The sequence below is a fragment of the Artemia franciscana genome, chromosome 20 (genome assembly GCF_032884065.1).
Source record: "Artemia franciscana chromosome 20, ASM3288406v1, whole genome shotgun sequence".
Lineage (NCBI taxonomy): Eukaryota > Metazoa > Arthropoda > Branchiopoda > Anostraca > Artemiidae > Artemia > Artemia franciscana.
The window spans coordinates 4443512-4460930 of NC_088882.1; the positions used below are offsets into that span (position 1 = coordinate 4443512).

Below are 17419 nucleotides of genomic sequence, written 5' to 3' on the forward strand. Positions count from 1 at the left end.
AAACTATAATGGAAATTGGCTCTCTGACTAAAAAAAGGAGGTATTCCCCGAATAAGGTGGTGAGAGGTTATAAGATAAAAATCTAAAGGAAAAACAGAACTCCATGGAGGAGAAGAAATACTGAAGCCTTAAAAAATTATGGGTGAAGACAGAGCTTCCACAGCTGTTTTGACCTTAGGTGACCTGGTGCTGCATTAAATTATAATTAGCAGTAGTAATTTAAGACCAAGCCTGCACAACCGAAGCACAGGAAAGGAGAAATTACACAAAACCCTGAAAAAATTCAACAAACCTAGCAAAAATATTTTAAATGTTGGTATGGGAATAAGCTTTTACCTTTAAAATAAATCTCCCTCTGATAACAGCTAGATCAAGGTGCAACAGCGTATGCAATGGTATCGCTAAGATTAGGGTAGATAAGTAGGATGTCTAGATTTACCCGCTTAGGCCTGCATATACTTGCTTTTGCGAACCACCTCTTATTGTTTTTGTCAGCTGCTATTCATGAAATGGGTCGTCTAAAGATGTGTAACAGGTTATACTTTTTTTTTACCATTGTGACTATAGTTGATGTTTTTCAAAGTTAGACTTAAAATATTCGCTCCTTACCTATCGTTTATTATCAAAAGATGTTATAATCAAAGTGAGGGTACTTTATAAAAACTAGACAACTTACGTCATGAGGCTAAATCCGATGAATCTCACGGCATATGACCAAAAGGCCATAACAACAATTGTCACTATTCCAACCTTTTCAATGATTTTATTAGAAAAACATAGAAAAGGAAGACCAGAAACGCATGCAACGGTCACAGACAAACCTAAAATAAAATTTCAAGTGAAAAATTGCTTCTAATTAGTAATATATCTTTTAAGCCTCGTAATGTCTGGGATAGAGGCTGGTCTTAATAGGCCTATAACAGCAATCTTTATTTATGGAAAATACCTTGAACAGGGTGAAGAGTGGTAATAACACCAAAGTAGAACACTGTTAAATTTACTTTTTATGCTTACGATAGAGGAAAATGTGCTTCTTTTAGTGATCTTATACTAATAAGGAGAATGGAACAGAGGAAAAAATCTCACCTCTTCTAGTTGCCTCTTCTATAAGGGATAATTTTTTGGGAAATTTCGTTAATAACGTGAATAGTGGTAATAGCACCAAAGTAAAACATTATTTTTTTTTTTTAATTTAACAAGTAAATTCTACAGTGTTCTGCTTTGGTGTTATTACCACTATTCATCTTGTTCACGGAAAGAAAATGTTCACATTTTATAATTGCTTTATGCACTAGGCTAATTAAGACTAGGAAAATCTTCTCTCAGAAATTTCTGTATAGGCTCAATATGGGTAAAATCCTTACTTTCGTTTTAAAAACTCAGAAGGGGCTTTGAGCCTTATTTGGGTGGCAAATAGTTTAAATGAAAATTTGTCATGAGTCTTAAAGGTGTCTCTAAAGAGACTTAACTTTGTGGTAACAGTATGTAAGTCAAGGTGTTTGCTGCTTTCGATTTGGACGATTATTAGTAAACTCATGCGAAGCATATCATGAGAAAATACCGTGAACAAGGTGAATGGTGGTAATGACACTAATGTACAACACTGTTAAATTTACTTGTTATGCTTACGCTAGAGGAAAGTGTGCTTTCTTTTGGTGATCTTATGCTAATAAGGAGAATGAAACGGAGGGAAAAAGTTCGCCTCTTCTATTTGCCTCTTCTATAAGGAATTCATCTTTTTTGGGAAATAACCAAAGTAGAACATTGTTCTATTTTCTTATTTACTTTAGTAAAAAGGAAATTTTGCTTTCTTTTCATCATCTTATACTAAAAAGGAGACTGAAAAGGAGAGAAAATGTTGGCATTTTCTGATCGCATTATGCACTATGCTAATTAAAACTAGGCAGATCTTCTCTCAGAATTTTTTTGTATAGGCTCAATAGGGGTAAAATCCTTACTTTCGTTTTAACAACTCAGAAGGGGCTTTGAGGCCTTATTTGGGTAGCAAATAGTTTAAATGAAAAACTGCCACGGGTCTTAAAGGTGTCTCTCAAGAGACTTTGTAGTAACAGTATGTAAATGAAGGTGTCTGCTGCTTTTGATTATTAGTAAAATCATGAGAAGTATATTGTTCAGTTATTTCGAGCATAAGGCTACTACTTGATAAGTCTGGATAACTAATAACTAATATAATAACTAATATAAGTCATAGTTAATTTCAAGATATAAAAGTAGCTTTTTCCACCAGAACTTTAGGATTTCAATGAATGTTATTATCAATTCCAAAGCCTGACATACCAGATAATAATTTTCAAAATATTTTTGAAAAGATGCTAATCAAAGAAAAGTAAAGAGCTATATTAAAACCTTATATAACAATAAGCAAATTCTTGTAATAATCTTAACAGAATAATACTGAAAAAAAAATATAATAAAAATGAAAACTACAAACTGGAAGCAAATTGAATATTATTCAAACCAAAAATTAAGCTCCATTCAATTTCAGTTTCAATTTTATATGTTTTAAAAGATAATCGGTAAATAAAGTTCTTGTGAGTATCAATTGACTATGTGGACTGGGCTAAAAGATTCAATCAAGATAAAATTAGCACAGACTTGACACACTAATTTAGAAGAAAAAGGGAAATCGGTTGTAAAAATAAAGAGCTATTTTAAAGCCTGAGTCGGACAGGAATAAAGAAAAGAAATAGAAAAAATAATAAAGGAAATAATATCACAAGACAAACCAAGATTTACAAGTAAGAGTTGTGTCTTCTCCCTCTCAAACCTTATGAGCTGCTAGAGTACCATTTGAGCGTGGTCTTTATTGGAAAAACATCTACAAAAATCAAGAAGAATTACCAAAATGATTAACATTGTTGAAAACAATTTATGGAAGTAGTATGATTTTTGAATATTAAATGACGTTGTTTCCTGGAAGTTGAAGAAATTCTGAATCTAAAATGTTATTTTTGCAAAAGTGAAAATTTTTCAAATATATTTTTTTTATAGAGCGTAAATTACTCTCTAGGTTCCATATTTTCAAAACCAAAACAGTTTACTTTTGGCAATTGTGATAATTCTGGATGACTATTATGATTGTTTTATCAACTTTTATATTAGTCTGTGAGGAAGGATTTGTTTAAGAGTAAAAAGTAATAGCCTGCTTAACGTGACTTCTTTTAGCAGCATGCTTAGAAAATTTTATTTGAAATGTAAGAGCCACTTATAAGTTTGTATTAAAAATACTTCTTAATATTTTTATTCGTTTATCATCTATTTTTATATTTTTGTCATTGTCCTTTTCTTTCTTTGTTTCAAAGTGCTCTATTTCGAACGTGGATTTGCTGTTCAGCATAGCAAAATTTCAGTTTGTTCTTTGATTTATCTAATTTCTTTAGGGTTTGTTGTATATAATGGTATATTTCATAACGCTCCATGGTATTTGATTATATGGAGGAATTAAGGACTGTTTAAATATTCAGAAAACTATGGCTGTGTGTTTTTTCCTGTCAATATCATTTTTCGTATTTCTCTTTTCTCTTTTTCTTTCACAGTGCATTTCTGCTCTGTACAGTAGGGAACAATTGATTATTATTATGATAATCATAAAACAATTGATGGAAGTGGCATACAAAATTTAAAAAGCAATTATTGCTAAAACTAACTTAAAAATCTAAGAAAAAGAATTTTGATAGAAAAGTACAAATAAAAAACCTGGTATTTTATTGTAATTCAAAATATATTAAATTCTCAAGTTTAAAATCTTCCATCAAAAGTGAGCCCGAAAGACTTCGGGAAAAAGTAGTTACTTGGTCACCCAGCAATTAACTTTCTTGCACTCTGAGGGTTTAAGTCAGTAGTATCGCCACAATACTCCCAGTGAGAGCCCTATCCCTGATATTAAAGACGCCCATATCCCGTCATCCATGACAGCCAGCTGGTGCATGTTACCATCATAGGGAATATTTTCTGATGCAGGTGCATGTTACGTAATTGGAGTTGAGGGTGACGCAATCTTGTGTGCCCTGTTAGATTTATTGGGAGTGAGGTAATATCACGTGACTTACTAGATTTATTAGGAATAACGTAATGACAGCACACACATGGAGGTGTTACGTAATGGCGGCGCAAACGTGGGTGTTAAGTAATGACAGAGCACATATGGGATGTTACGTAATGATGGTCCACACGCAGTCGTTACGTAATGACGGGGGAGGCACACATGGGATGTGAAACAATCCTAGACGTGGATGTAACGTAAAGGCGGTCCATATGTGGGTTTTAAAAAATAGCGGTGAAGACGTGGGTGTTACGTAACGGTGGCGCACACTTGAGATGTCACGTAATGGCAGTGCAGATGTGGGGTGTTACGCAGTGACGGTTCACACGGGGCTTGTGACGCAATCTTACACATAGGAGTTAAGTAATGACGGGGGACACATGTTGGTGTTACGGAATGACAGCGCACACTTAGTATGCTAAGTAATGACAGGAGACACGTCTGAAGTTACGTAATGACGGTGCAAACATTGATATTACATACTGCTTCAAGATATTTTTTCCTTCAGGGTTTCATTTTCTTTCAAGGCATTTTTTTTCTTTCAATGCGTTTTTTTCTTTCAAGGCGTCTTTTTTTTTTGAGATTTCATTTTCTTTCAAAACGCTTTTCCCAGGGAACCTTTATATTCTAAATCTATTTGTCCCCATTAAGATTCAAAAGGGATATTTTCCATCCAATGAAATGGAGCATTAACCAGGTTTACTATGAAAGCCTTTCTAATATTATTATTTAGGAAACAAATTTTACAAAACCCTATATTCGACCCACGGAAAAATCCTTGTCCCGCTTAATAGAATGATTAAGCTATTGAGTACGCGTTTCCTATGACTACAATAATTGAGGCATACTTCGACGTCTGCGGTACTTTCTCTCTCAAAGGATACTTCTAACTATATATTATTCCTTGGATTATCCATATATTTCCTGCGGTTACCTCCTATGGAGCAGTAACTTCTTATGGAGCTATAGAAGAGTGTAAGTTCTACAAAACAAAGCTGTTAGAACAATCAGTAGATATATCCACTATGTTCAAGACACCTGTGCTTGTTTAAGGTCCCTGAAGCTCCTTATTGTAGGTCAGATAAGAGATTACCAAGCTGCATTATTTGTGTTTCAGTGTATCAAAGGCTTAGCCCTGGTGTTTAAAAAAAATTTTACCAAATAAATAGTGACCTGCATAATTATGAAAGTAGGCAAAGTCATAATATAGTTGTTGATCTGCGACGTGGTAGTAGGTCTTCATCTTCAATGAAACGCCTTGGTCCATCTGTATGGAATAAGCTACCATTGAGCATTACGGCGGTGGAACCTGTATCTCAGTTAAAACCATTTAAAAGATTATTTTTGTGGGGGAACTTGCTGAATTTTAATATGGCTAGTAGATGGAGTAAGGGAGTAAGAAGTAGGAAGGTATTGTGGACAGGGACTAAGGTGGGGTTGGGAGGATAGGGTTGGGTCGGGGGGGGGGGGGGTAAGTTGAGTTTTGCAGACGGATGGAGACTGGATTTGTTTTTATTATTCTTTTTCAATTTTTATTTATCAATTATTATTTTTAATTAGGATATTTATTTGTTTATCTGTTCTTTCATATATATATATATATATATATATATATATATATATATATATATATATATATATATATATATATATATATATATATATATATATATATTAAATAATTGAGATTTAAATAAATAGTCGAGTTAATAGGTAAGTAGTTATGTGGACTTTCACAAGACCGCAAACCCTCATAGGTTTTCTCCAGTACGAAAGTGTCGTTTAATTTATTTATTTATTTGTTAATTTGAAATAATAAACTTATATGAACTTGAAGGACCGCATGTCTTATTGACCCACATTAACTTTAAATAATAAATTTGTTCAATCGATTTAAGAGGCAATTTGTGAATAAATTACTTGCAATTTCTTTCGAACTATATTAGGTTCATTCAAAAAGGAAGGGGTATAATATAGCTTTAGAGGGGCTGTATATGGGATACCCCTCCTTACCCCTATATTCAGAAATAATTTTATGTTTTAGATTTAAATATTGTTCTTGAATTTTACTAGATTTTTCTTCTTATTATAAATAACTTAGAACTTACCGAGTAAAAAATTTGGGGTTTTAATGTCGTCAACTAGGAAAATGAAAAGATAGTTATCCATAAAACCAAAATTGGTGCCAAGGAGCAGCATAAACACGAGAAATACAGGTATCTCAGGTATAGTAACCAGTTGCTTGAGGTTCTTAAGGAAAGATCCCTCGGATTTTTCAGCCTGGAATAAATGGTTTGTGATTAGGAAAGTAGTTATTAAATTTCCCTTCAACATTACGGAACATAATATAAAGGTCAACTTATGGATTAATAATCTTATTTTAGGAAATTTTCTATGATTTTTTCAGTTTTTGTGTTGAAAATTACGACGGGTTATAAGTTTTAATCACAAATTAAAAAGCAGTTGTATTCTATATTCACTGAAAAAACTTGTATTTTAGAGGAAATATTTTGTCTTAAATGAAAAATTCATCTTTTTTGTGAATTGATAGATTTAAATTTTTCAGTTAGGTACTTGCAGACACCATATAACCTATTTACATGTCAGCCATTCTTTAAGATATTAAGATAAAAAAAAAAAGTTGTAAGGAGCAACATTAAAACTTAAAACGAACAAAAATTATTACATGTATGAAGGGGATTACCACCTCCTCAACACCACGCTCTTTACACTAATTTGTTTTAATACTTTTAAAAAAGCTTCCTATTATTCTAATTAACATCCGTTGTGTTTCAGGAGTTGTTCTTCAAGAATTGGGATAAAAATCAAACTTTAGCATAAAGAGCGAGGTTTTGAGGAGGGGGCAATCCCCTTCTTACATATAATAATTTCTGTTTGTCTTAAGTCTTAATGTTGCTCCTTACTTTCAGTCGAAAAAACTGTTTTTTTTATATTTAATCTCTGAATGTTTTTAAGTATTTCTAGGATTTCTGTCCCCAGCTCCACGGAAAAATCCCCCTATCCAAGGAATTATCTTCTAGACAATTCAATCCTGGTGAAAATTTACTCCGGACAATTACCCTTAACAACTCCACGCGTAAAATTGAGACGAAAAAGAGAAAGCAAGACGTTTAAAAAGTATTTTGTGTAGGAATCCGGTCAAATTCCCCCGGCCGTATAATTTCCCCCGACTAGTTCATCCATTAAGAACTACCTTCCCCGTAGAGAATCCCTCCGTGGAAAAACCCCTATAAAAAAGATCCCCCCAACCAAAAAATGTATACATACTTCACAATAACAAATAGTATGTGTAAGAAACGGGGAAATTTTGTAACTTAAAGACCTCCTCCGGGGCTGTGGGGGAATCGTGTTATATCCAAAGGCATAGTTATTGGGTCTTTCAACTATGATGGGCCAAATGGCTATATCAAAATTTTGATAGGACGACTTTTGGAAAGAAGGGACAGGGAGGGGGCCAGCTTGCCATCCAATCTTTTTGGTCACTTAAAAAGGGCCCTACAACTTATTATTTCCGTTTGAATGAGCCCTCTCACGATATTATGGGACCACTGGGTCGATATTAAAACTTAAAACGAACAGAAACTACTCCGTATTTGAAAGGGGCTTTTCCTCCTCAACGACCCACACTTTGCACTAAAGTTTTTTACTGTTTTAAAAAGTAGAGTTAAGAGAAAGATTCAAACTTTAGCCTAAAGAGTGGGTCGTAGAGGAGGAAAAGCCAGTTTCATATACGGAGTAATTTCTCTTCGTTTTAAGTTTTAATGTCGCCCTTACTTTCAGTTAAAAAAAAGTTTTTTTTATTTATCCCTATAAGAGGCAATAAGGAATAAAAATACAAATTTATTTCTGAAAAATGACACGCCATTATTCACATCTTAATTTTAAACAATCATTCAACAATCACTCATTCAACTCATCCCCGTATCTACGGCCAAATGCGATCTATCAAACAACTTGTGGTAACGAACTGTAGTAAGGAGCGACCCGGCTCAAAAGTTACCTGAAACTCTAAAAAACATTGAATTTTGATACCAATAATTACATAAAAAAAATTATATTTTAATGCTGATTTTAAATATATAACCTTAATCAAGATTAGTCTTACCCATCAAAAGTTACGAGCCTGAGAAAATTTGCCTCAATTTAGAAAATAGGGGAAAACACTCATTAAAAGTCATACAATCTTAACGAAAATCACACCATCAGATTCAGTGAATCAGAGAACCTTATTATAGAAGTTTCAAGCTCCTATCTACAAAAAAGAGGAATTTCGCATGTTTTGCCAGAAGACAAATGACGGATGCGTGTTTATTTGTTTGTTCTGTTTTTGTTTTTGCCCAGGGGTGTTCTAATCGACCCAGTGGTCCTAGACTGTCGCGAGAGGGCTCATTCTGACGGAAATTAAAAGTTATAGTGCCCTTTTTAAGTGACCAAAAAAATTGGAGGGTACCTAGGCCCCCTCCCACGCTAATTATTTTCCCAAAGTCACCAGATCAAAATTCTGAGATAGCCAGTTTATTCACCATAGTCGAAAACCCTAATAACTATGTCTTTGGGGACGACCTATTCCTCAAATGGGAAGACACTTTCAATGAAGGGGGCGCAGGATTTTTTTTAGCATTATTTATAAAAACAATGAAAAAATAAATACGAAAATTTTTTTTCTACTGAAAGTGAGGAGCAGCATTAAAACTTAAAACAAGCAGAAATTATTACGCATATGAGGGGTTTACCTCCTCGTTATACCTCACTCTTGACGCTAAAGTATTTTTAGTAATTTCAACTATTTATTCTATGGCCTTTTTGATTCAAGGGTCATTCTTAAGGAATTGGGACAGAATTTAAGCTTTAGTGTAAAGAATGAGGTATTGACGAGTGGTGAACCCCCTCATATACGCAATAAAAACATACGAATATAGAAGTTCGTTACGTAAGTTAATTCATAAATTACGTATATTTTTTACTAATGAAAATGTTCGTAAGAAATTAAAAGTTCTAGTTGCCTTTTTAAGTAATCAAAAAATTGGAGGGCAACTAGGCTTCCTCCCTCTCTCCTTTTTTCTCAAAATCTTCAGATTAAAACTATGAGAAAGCCATTCAGCAAAAAAAAAAAAAATATGCAAATTCCGTTTTAATTGTTTATGTGGGGAGAGCCAAGATCAAAACATGAATTAATTAAAAAACGTCCTGAAATTAAACAAATAAAAAGTTTTTTAAATGAAAGTAAGGAGCGACATTAAGACTGAAAACGAACAGAAATTACTCCGTATATGAAAGGAGCTTTTCCTCCTCAACGCCCCGCTCTTTACGCTAAAGTTTGACTCTTTCTCTTAACTCTTTTTTTAAAACAGTAAGAAACTTTAGCACAAAGAACGGGACGTTTAAGAGGAAAAGCCCCTTTCATATACGGAGTAATTTCTGTTTGTTTCAAGTCTTAATGTCGCTCCTTACTTTCATTTAAAAAAACTTGTTTTTTTTTATTTAATTTGACATAAAGACCGAACGAAAATGATCAAACAGTTAATGGTAACAAAATGCAAGCAAGAAGCAACGCAGCTTAATAGTACCAAAACTCTAAAAATATAATTTTGTTACCGATAGATATATCCAAATAATCAGTTTAATATGCTAGTTTTATAATACAAGGTTTATAATACAAGTTTTATTAAGCTACTTGTTACCCATCAAAGGCTACAAACCTGGGAAACTTTGCCTGGTTTCCAAAAAAAGGAAAAAAAAACCCCTAAAAGTCAAAGAATTAGTAAGAATCCCACCATCAGATTCAGCGTATCAGAGAACCCTACTGTAAATTTTTAAATTTCCTATGTGATAAATTGTGGATTTTTTTTTGTTTTTTTGCCAGAATAAAGATCACGGATGCATTTTTATTTGTTATTTGTTTTTGTTTTTTCCCAAGGATGATCGTATTGACTCAGTGGACTTAAACATTGGGAGAGGGTTCATTCAAATGGAAATTAAAAGTTCTAGTGCCCTTTTTAGGTGACCATATAGACTGGACGGCAACTAGAACCCCTCCCATGCTACCTTTTCCCCAAAATCGTCCAATCAAAATTTTGAGATAGCTATTTTCTTCAACATAGTTGAAAGACCCAATAGTTATGTCTTTGGAGATATCATGCTCCCCCCACAGCCCCCGTGGGAAAGGCTTATAAGTTATAGGATTTGGCCTTTGTTTACGTATAGTATTTGTTATTGGGAAGTATGCACACGTTTTTTAGGAGAGGAGTGGGCGAATATTCTGCTGTGAGGATTTTGCACGGGGAAGATTTTTTATGGAGTGGAAAGTTTTCAGAGGGTGAAGTTTACACTGGAGAAATATACCAAAATTCCTATACGAGATTTTCTTAAATATCTTGCTTTCTCTTTACCAAGTCAATTTTGCGCGTGGAGATGTTAAGGGTAACTGTCTAGGGTAAATTTTCACCGGAATTGATATGTCCAGAGAATATTTCCGTGGGAAGGGGGCATTTTTTGTGGAGGTGGAGTCAGATCTCCTAGAGTTATTTAGAAAACAATCAGATATTAAATAAAACAAACCAGTTTTTTCAACTGAAAGTAAGAAGCAACATTAAAATTTAAAACAAACAGAAATCATAACGTTTGTGATGAGGGTTTCCCCCATTTCAGCACCTCGCTATTAACGCTAAAGATTAGATTTTGGCCCAATTCTTTAAAAAATGACGCCTCAATCTCAAACGTCGTTTAATTAGAACAATAAGATACTTTTTAAAGGTATCGAAAAACTTCAGCATGAAGAGTGAGGTGTTAAGAAGGGGCCAACCCCCTTTACATACGTAATAATTTCTGTTCATTATAAGTTTTAATGTTGCTCATTGCTTTCAGTTGAAAAGACTTGTTTTTTTAATTTAATAATACAAAAAGTTCTGTAGGAATCTAAGTGTAGTCAAAAAAACTTTATTTATAAACTTCAAATAAACTTTATTCAAGACCAAATATACTCAGATAGAACTGAGTTGTTTGTACCGCATAAATCCAGCGTTAAAACCACAACTAGAAAATAAATTCAGTAATCAAAAGGGGTTATCTGTTCTTTAGAACGGTTATTTAAATAAAATTGAAAAGGAACACTTGATACCAAATTGAAAAAGCTTCCGGGTTTTAAATGAGTCTTAAATTTGTTTATTTGCACATCCAAAGACTATTAGCAATTCTCCGAGCATCACAAAGTAAGATTAGCTCAATGGCCTCTCCTCCCTTTAAATTTTAACACATCAATAAAGGTTTACTTAGAACGGGGAATATATTTTTGTGGGAGAGGGCTAATATTTGGAAATAAAAAGATAAATTTATTTTCACAAGACAAAAATTAAGGGAAAAGTGTATACATCAAAAGAGATCCGGGGTGCACTGTCCTAAATACTTTCCTTTTAAATAGTTCTAAATAGTTCAACAACGATTGATCAGTAGCCTCCCGAATTGGGTGTCAAAATTGGACCTTTAACTTTTGCTTCGGCTTGTCTTTTATCATTATGAAAGACATATCGCCCAATCTTTGTTTCTTTTAATTGTTAAGGTGGTAGTACGAACACGTCTTCTTTTGCCTCGGCTTGTCTTTTGTCATTATGAGAGACTTATCGCGGAACCTTTGTTTCTTTTAATTAATTAAAAAAAAAACTAACTAATGACCGTGGATTGTCAGTTAAATTAACATAAACTGACATTTCTTCGTTTAGGTTTTGATAATTATTCCCTTATAAAAGTAAGAAAGGTGAAAAGATTTCAAAAGTATTTTTTTTTAAGTAAATTGCAAATTGCGTTCTGGTCTTGAGGTAAATTGTGTTCTGGTATAGGGGTTATCAATCCTAGTCATTTTAATTTTTTCTCGTTTTGAGTTTGACTCGGCTATTTATTGTAATTTTTGTTCGTTTTGAGTTTTATTTATTTATTGACAGTGATTTGTGGTAATTTTACACTTGGAAAATTATTTGTTACTTTTCTTCGAAGAACTTGTCTTGTGGATAAAGTTTTTAAATTAATTTCTTTTCAGTTTTTTTTTAATATAGTCTTTTTCATGGAAAAATAAATTTTGTAAATTTTTTTCATTTTTTTCTATAAGAATCCACAGTATGGGTTGCTATTTGTATTGTGGAGAAACTTTTTCAACAATTTTTAATCCTGACACAAATATTTTTATTTAATTAAATTTTATAGCTTTTGAAGTTGACCTGAAAAATAAAACTTAATATCATTCCTAAAAGATGTTCTTAGAAACCTGGATAAGCTTACACTCTTTTTATTTATTCAAATTGTGAGAGCAGAAATAGTAATAGTAGTATCTCCGAAAGTTTCAACTTAATACCCCCAGTCTTTCTCGATATTAAATAAAAAAAAACTCGTTTTTTCAGTGGGGGCTGTTCCTTTCTCAACACCCTGCTCTTTACGCTAAAGTTTGACTCTTTCTCTCAATTCTACTCTATTAAACAGTAAAAACTTTAGCGCAAAGAGCGGGGCGTTGAGAAGGGAACAGCCTGCTTTCATACACCGAGTAATTCTGTTCGTTTTAAGTTTTAATGTCGCTCCTTACTTTCAGTTAAAAAAACTTGTTTTTTATTTAATTTCTGAACGTTTTTGAGTTAATGCATGTTTGATTTTGGTTCTCCGAACATAAATTATTAAAATAAAATTTGCATATTAATTTTTTTTGGCTAGATGGCTTTCTCTTAGTTTTGGTCGGACTATTTTGAGAAATAAGGGGTGGGGGAGGGGGGCCAAGTTTCCCTCCAATTTTTTGGTTACTTAAAAAGGCAACTAGAACTTTTAATTTTTAACGAACATTTTTATTAGTATACAATATACGTAACTTAAGAATTAACTGACGTAACCAGCTTCTATATTCTTATATTTTTATTATGTATATGAGGGGGTTTTTCTCTTCGTTAAAACCTCGCTATTTTGATTATTGCTTAAGTTTTGTCCCAATTCTGTAAGAATGACCCCTGAATCAGAAAGGCTGTAGAATAAAAGTTGAAATTACTAAAAATACTTTAGCATAAAGAGCGAGGTATTTAGGAAGAGAAGAGGCCCTCATATGCGTAATAATCTATGTTTGTTTTAAGTTTTAATGCTGCTCCTTACTTTCAGTTGAAAAACTTTTTCATGTTTATTTGTTCATTATTTTTTTAATAGAAATACTAGAAAATCCTTCGCCCCATTCATTGAATTTATCTTCCCCTATGGCATATTCCTCCAAGGAAAGATCCTCCCACAAAGCCTCCTCCCCTCAACCCCTCCCCCCTCAAACCAAAAAAAAATCCCCCTGAAAACGTCTGTACACTTCCCAATAATCATTACTGTATGTAATAGTCAAAATTGGTAACTTGCAGCCCCTCCCCCGGGGACTGTGGGGAGTAAGCCATCCCCAAAGAAATAGTTATCATCGGTTTTGAATATGTTGAAAACAATGGCTATCTCAAAATTTTGATCCGTTGACTTTGGGAAAAAGAGCGTAGGAGGGGGCCTAGGAGCCCTCCAATTTTTTTGGTCACTTAAAAAGGGCACTAGAACTTTTCATTTCCGTTATAATGAACCCTGTTGTGAAATTCTAGGACCAATTGGTCGATACGACGACCCATGGGAAAAAAAGAAAGAAAACAAATAAGCACGCACCCGTGATCGGTCTTCTGGCAAAAAAATACGAAGTTCCAAATTTTTTTAGATAGGAGCTTAAAACTTTTGCAACAGAGTTCTCTGATACGCTGAATACGATGGTGTGATTTTTGTTAAGATTCTATGACTTTTAGGGGGTGTTTTCCCCTGTTTTCCAAAATATGTCAAATTTTCTCAGGCTCGTAACTTTTGATGAAAGACTAAATTTGATTAAACTTGTATATTTAAAATCGGCATGAAAATTCAATTCTTTTGATGTATCTTTTAGCATCAAAATTCCGTTTTTTAGAATTTCGTTTACTATTGAGCCGGGTCGCTCCTTGCTACAGTTCGTTACCACGAAGTGTTTGATATTGCTGAGGTGTCTTAATGGCAACCATTTAACACAATGCCTTTTGATTTATTTTAAAGCAACATTTAGTTTGAAAACATAATGGGCCAATTCTATGATTGTGGGGGGTTTACATGCTTAATATCCCTAAAGACATAGTTGCTGGACCGTTCTACTATGCTGAATAAAACGGCTGTCTCAAAATTTCGACTGAATGTGTTTGGAAAATGAATGGGCTTGAGAGAAGGGGTACTTGCCCTCCAATCTCCTGTTACTCTTAAAAAGGGCACTAACCTTTCGCGCTGTAATTGGAGCGGAAAGGGGAGAACTTCCCCCTTCACACATTTAGTAACAACATTTTAAACAAGTAAAAACAAAGTGAAAACATTTCAAATGAATTCTGTTTTCTGTAAAGTGTAAGTTATATTTTGGTTTTGAGAAGGCATGGGGGTTGTCAGCACTATTCATGTTAGTTTTTGCTCGTTTTGAGTTTGGCTCAGTTATTTATTGTATGATTTAAATAAATAAAATATGTCTAAATGTTAAAACTTTTTAACTTTAATAGATTAAAAATTATTAAAACTTAAAGAAATATATATTGCTAAATGTATACTAAACTGACAGTCCACAGCCATATATTTCTTCTTTTAAGTAAAGTGAAGTTTATGTTATGGTCTTGAGAAGATATTGGGGTTGTCCAAGACATAATTTCAAGACCTTTCAACTACATTGAATAAAACATATATCTCCAAATTCTGATTAGATGTGTTTTGGCAATTGATGGGAGTGGGGCGGGCTTGTTGCCCTCCAATCAGATTTGACTAATAAAAAATGAACTAGCCCTTCTAATTTCTAATCGAATGAGCCTTTTTCGAAGTTTTCACGACCACAAATGGCCATCTCAAAATTTCGATCTGATGCATTTCGTGAAAATACGAGGTATGGGGGAGGATATCCACCCTCCGATCACTCTGAATCTTAAAAGGGACAATAGAACTTCTGAATAAGAATTCAATGAACCTCCTCTGAGGTTTATACGATCACCCTTTCTATATATACCTTGTATGCCCTCAGGGCATGACTTATAAATCTTGCCCTGAGGGCTGTAGGAGGGTTGCCATATTCAAACACATAATTGTTAGAACTTTCAATTACGTTGAACAAAATGGACATCTCAAAAGTTTTATTGGATGCGTTTGGGGAAATTGTTGGCGCTTGAGTGGGCTGTTTGCCCTCCAATCACTTTCGACTTTCAAAAGAGCACTTGCCCTTTCAATTTTCAGTCGAATGAGCTATTTCCAAAGATTCTACGACAACCAATAACCATCTTCAAATTAAAATCGGATGCATTTCGGGAAATGCGAAATATGAGGGGAGGGGAATCTACCCTCCAATCATTCTGAATCTTAAAATACACTATAGCTTCCAATTGCCAGTCCAATGTCCCCCTCCAAAGGCTATATGATCACCCTTTCTATAAATACCTTATATGTCCCCAGGGTATAACCTACAACCCTTGCCCTGAGGGCTTTTGTGGGTTTTCATCCTCAAAGAAATAATCTTCAGATCTTTCAATTACGCTGAACAAAACGGCTATCTCACGATTTTTATTGGGTGTGTTTGACAACGAAAGGCCATCTCAAAATTTTTATTAGTTGCATTTCGGGAAAATACGAGGTGGTTACGCTAAGTGTGTTAGCCCTTAAAAAATAACTTCCTATTCTAATTAAACATCCCCTGTGCTCCAGTAGCCGTCCTTAAAAAATTGGGACAGACAGTCGAACTTTAGCGTAAATCGCAATGTATTGAGGAGGGGCAACCCTTAATATAAGGAATATTTTTGTTCGTTTAGAGTTTTAATGTTGTTCCTTGATTTCAGTTAACAAACTTGTTTTTTATTTAATTTTTGATTGTTTTTCAAATATTGCCGGTAAATACGGCTCACCCTCCAAAAAATTACCCCCCCCCCATTCCCTACAGTTAGTTTCTCGGTTGGTATTTCATCCAACTTAAAGTACACCCGCCCCCGTTAAATTCCCTCCAGATAGTTCCATCCTTTCTGTAAATCTCCTCCCGTAAAATCGCTTACGGACAATTCAGACTGGAAAACTCTCCTTAGCATACTTTCATTTGAAAAAGACTTTCATTTCTAATCAGTTTCTTGGTCACTCCAAAAATACCCCCTTCCGTAGAAATTTTTCCCGGAAATCAAAATACGCACAAAACTGCCTCCAGATATTGCCCCTGGAATATCTCCACATTCAAAACTCAGTTGACAAAGAGAATGTGAGACAAAAAAAAATCTTATAAGAATTCTGTCAAATATCCCCGGTGTAAAATTTCTCCGGGAAATTCACCCACTTTAAATTATTCCCTTCAAGGAAGATTCCCCCTATGACGATCCTGAACAAGCACAAATCCCCCCCCCCGAAATGTCTGTATACTTCCTAGTAACAAATACTATATGTAAACAATGGGCCAATCTCATAGCTTACAGGCATCCCCCCAATGACTGTAGGTGGTTATTTTACCTCTAAAAAGACATAGTTATCTATTTTACTTGTTACTTCTTGTGTTGATTTAATAATTATTGAGTCTTCTCGTCATTTTTCTGTGGCGGCAGTGACTTCCTTCTTACGCACACAAAAGCCAAAAGTAAGAGGGTAAAGAAAAGGCTGGTGAAAGAAGAGAATATTGATAAATTTGAGCAAGAACTGGAGTTCTTTCGTGAAAAGAGGTTTATGATGAATATGAAAGTCCATCCGCTGCATTTGATAAGTTTATAGGTATTTTCAACCGGTATTTGATTCAAAAGCCGAAGATAGTGAGTGATTACATCAGTATATGCGCGATATCGACCACTGGCCGGCATGGAAAAAGGTTTTTGTTTATTAAGTATTAAAAGATACTGATACGTTTGTGCTTCGATTCTGGCTAGAAGAAGTTTGTATTTAACTAAGAGCAACTATAAACGAAGCTACTTGATAAAAACCTTTAGTAGTTATAAAAGTCGTAACAATATAATACCTTAACGTCTAGCTTCCAAACAAGAAATGCAGCCACAAGCCAAAAAATATGTCCAACGAGGAAAATTAAGGAGTAATCTCTATATCCTGAAAAACATAATTTATCTTGCATGCAGCTTTAAAAACAACTTTCAACTTAAATTTACCAGATCGACCGTCCTCACCCATACAGCATTTTCTGCCACACTGAGAATGTGAAACACTCAAGTAGGGCAAAAAATCAGGGAATATGTTGCTAAATAATAGGAATGAAAAGCTTGTCCATAAACATGCCATAAAAAAACAAACAAGAAATACAAAAACAAGCCAAAAAATATGTCAAACAAGGAA

The 17419-nt window shown here is 34.0% G+C and overlaps 1 protein-coding gene across 3 annotated transcripts in view; it reads right to left on the minus strand.

Moving 5' to 3' along the window:
* Positions 1 to 17419, minus strand: part of LOC136040345 (uncharacterized) — an 85962-nt gene that overhangs the window by 12059 nt on the left and 56484 nt on the right. For all 3 annotated transcript variants that reach the window (XM_065724587.1, XM_065724584.1, XM_065724588.1), the window contains exons 5-7: positions 17091 to 17176; positions 6172 to 6343; positions 677 to 821 (exon numbers count right to left, since the gene is read on the minus strand). In XM_065724587.1, coding sequence (XP_065580659.1) covers positions 677 to 821; positions 6172 to 6343; positions 17091 to 17176 — 403 coding nt within the window. The remainder of the gene's footprint in view (positions 1 to 676; positions 822 to 6171; positions 6344 to 17090; positions 17177 to 17419) is intronic.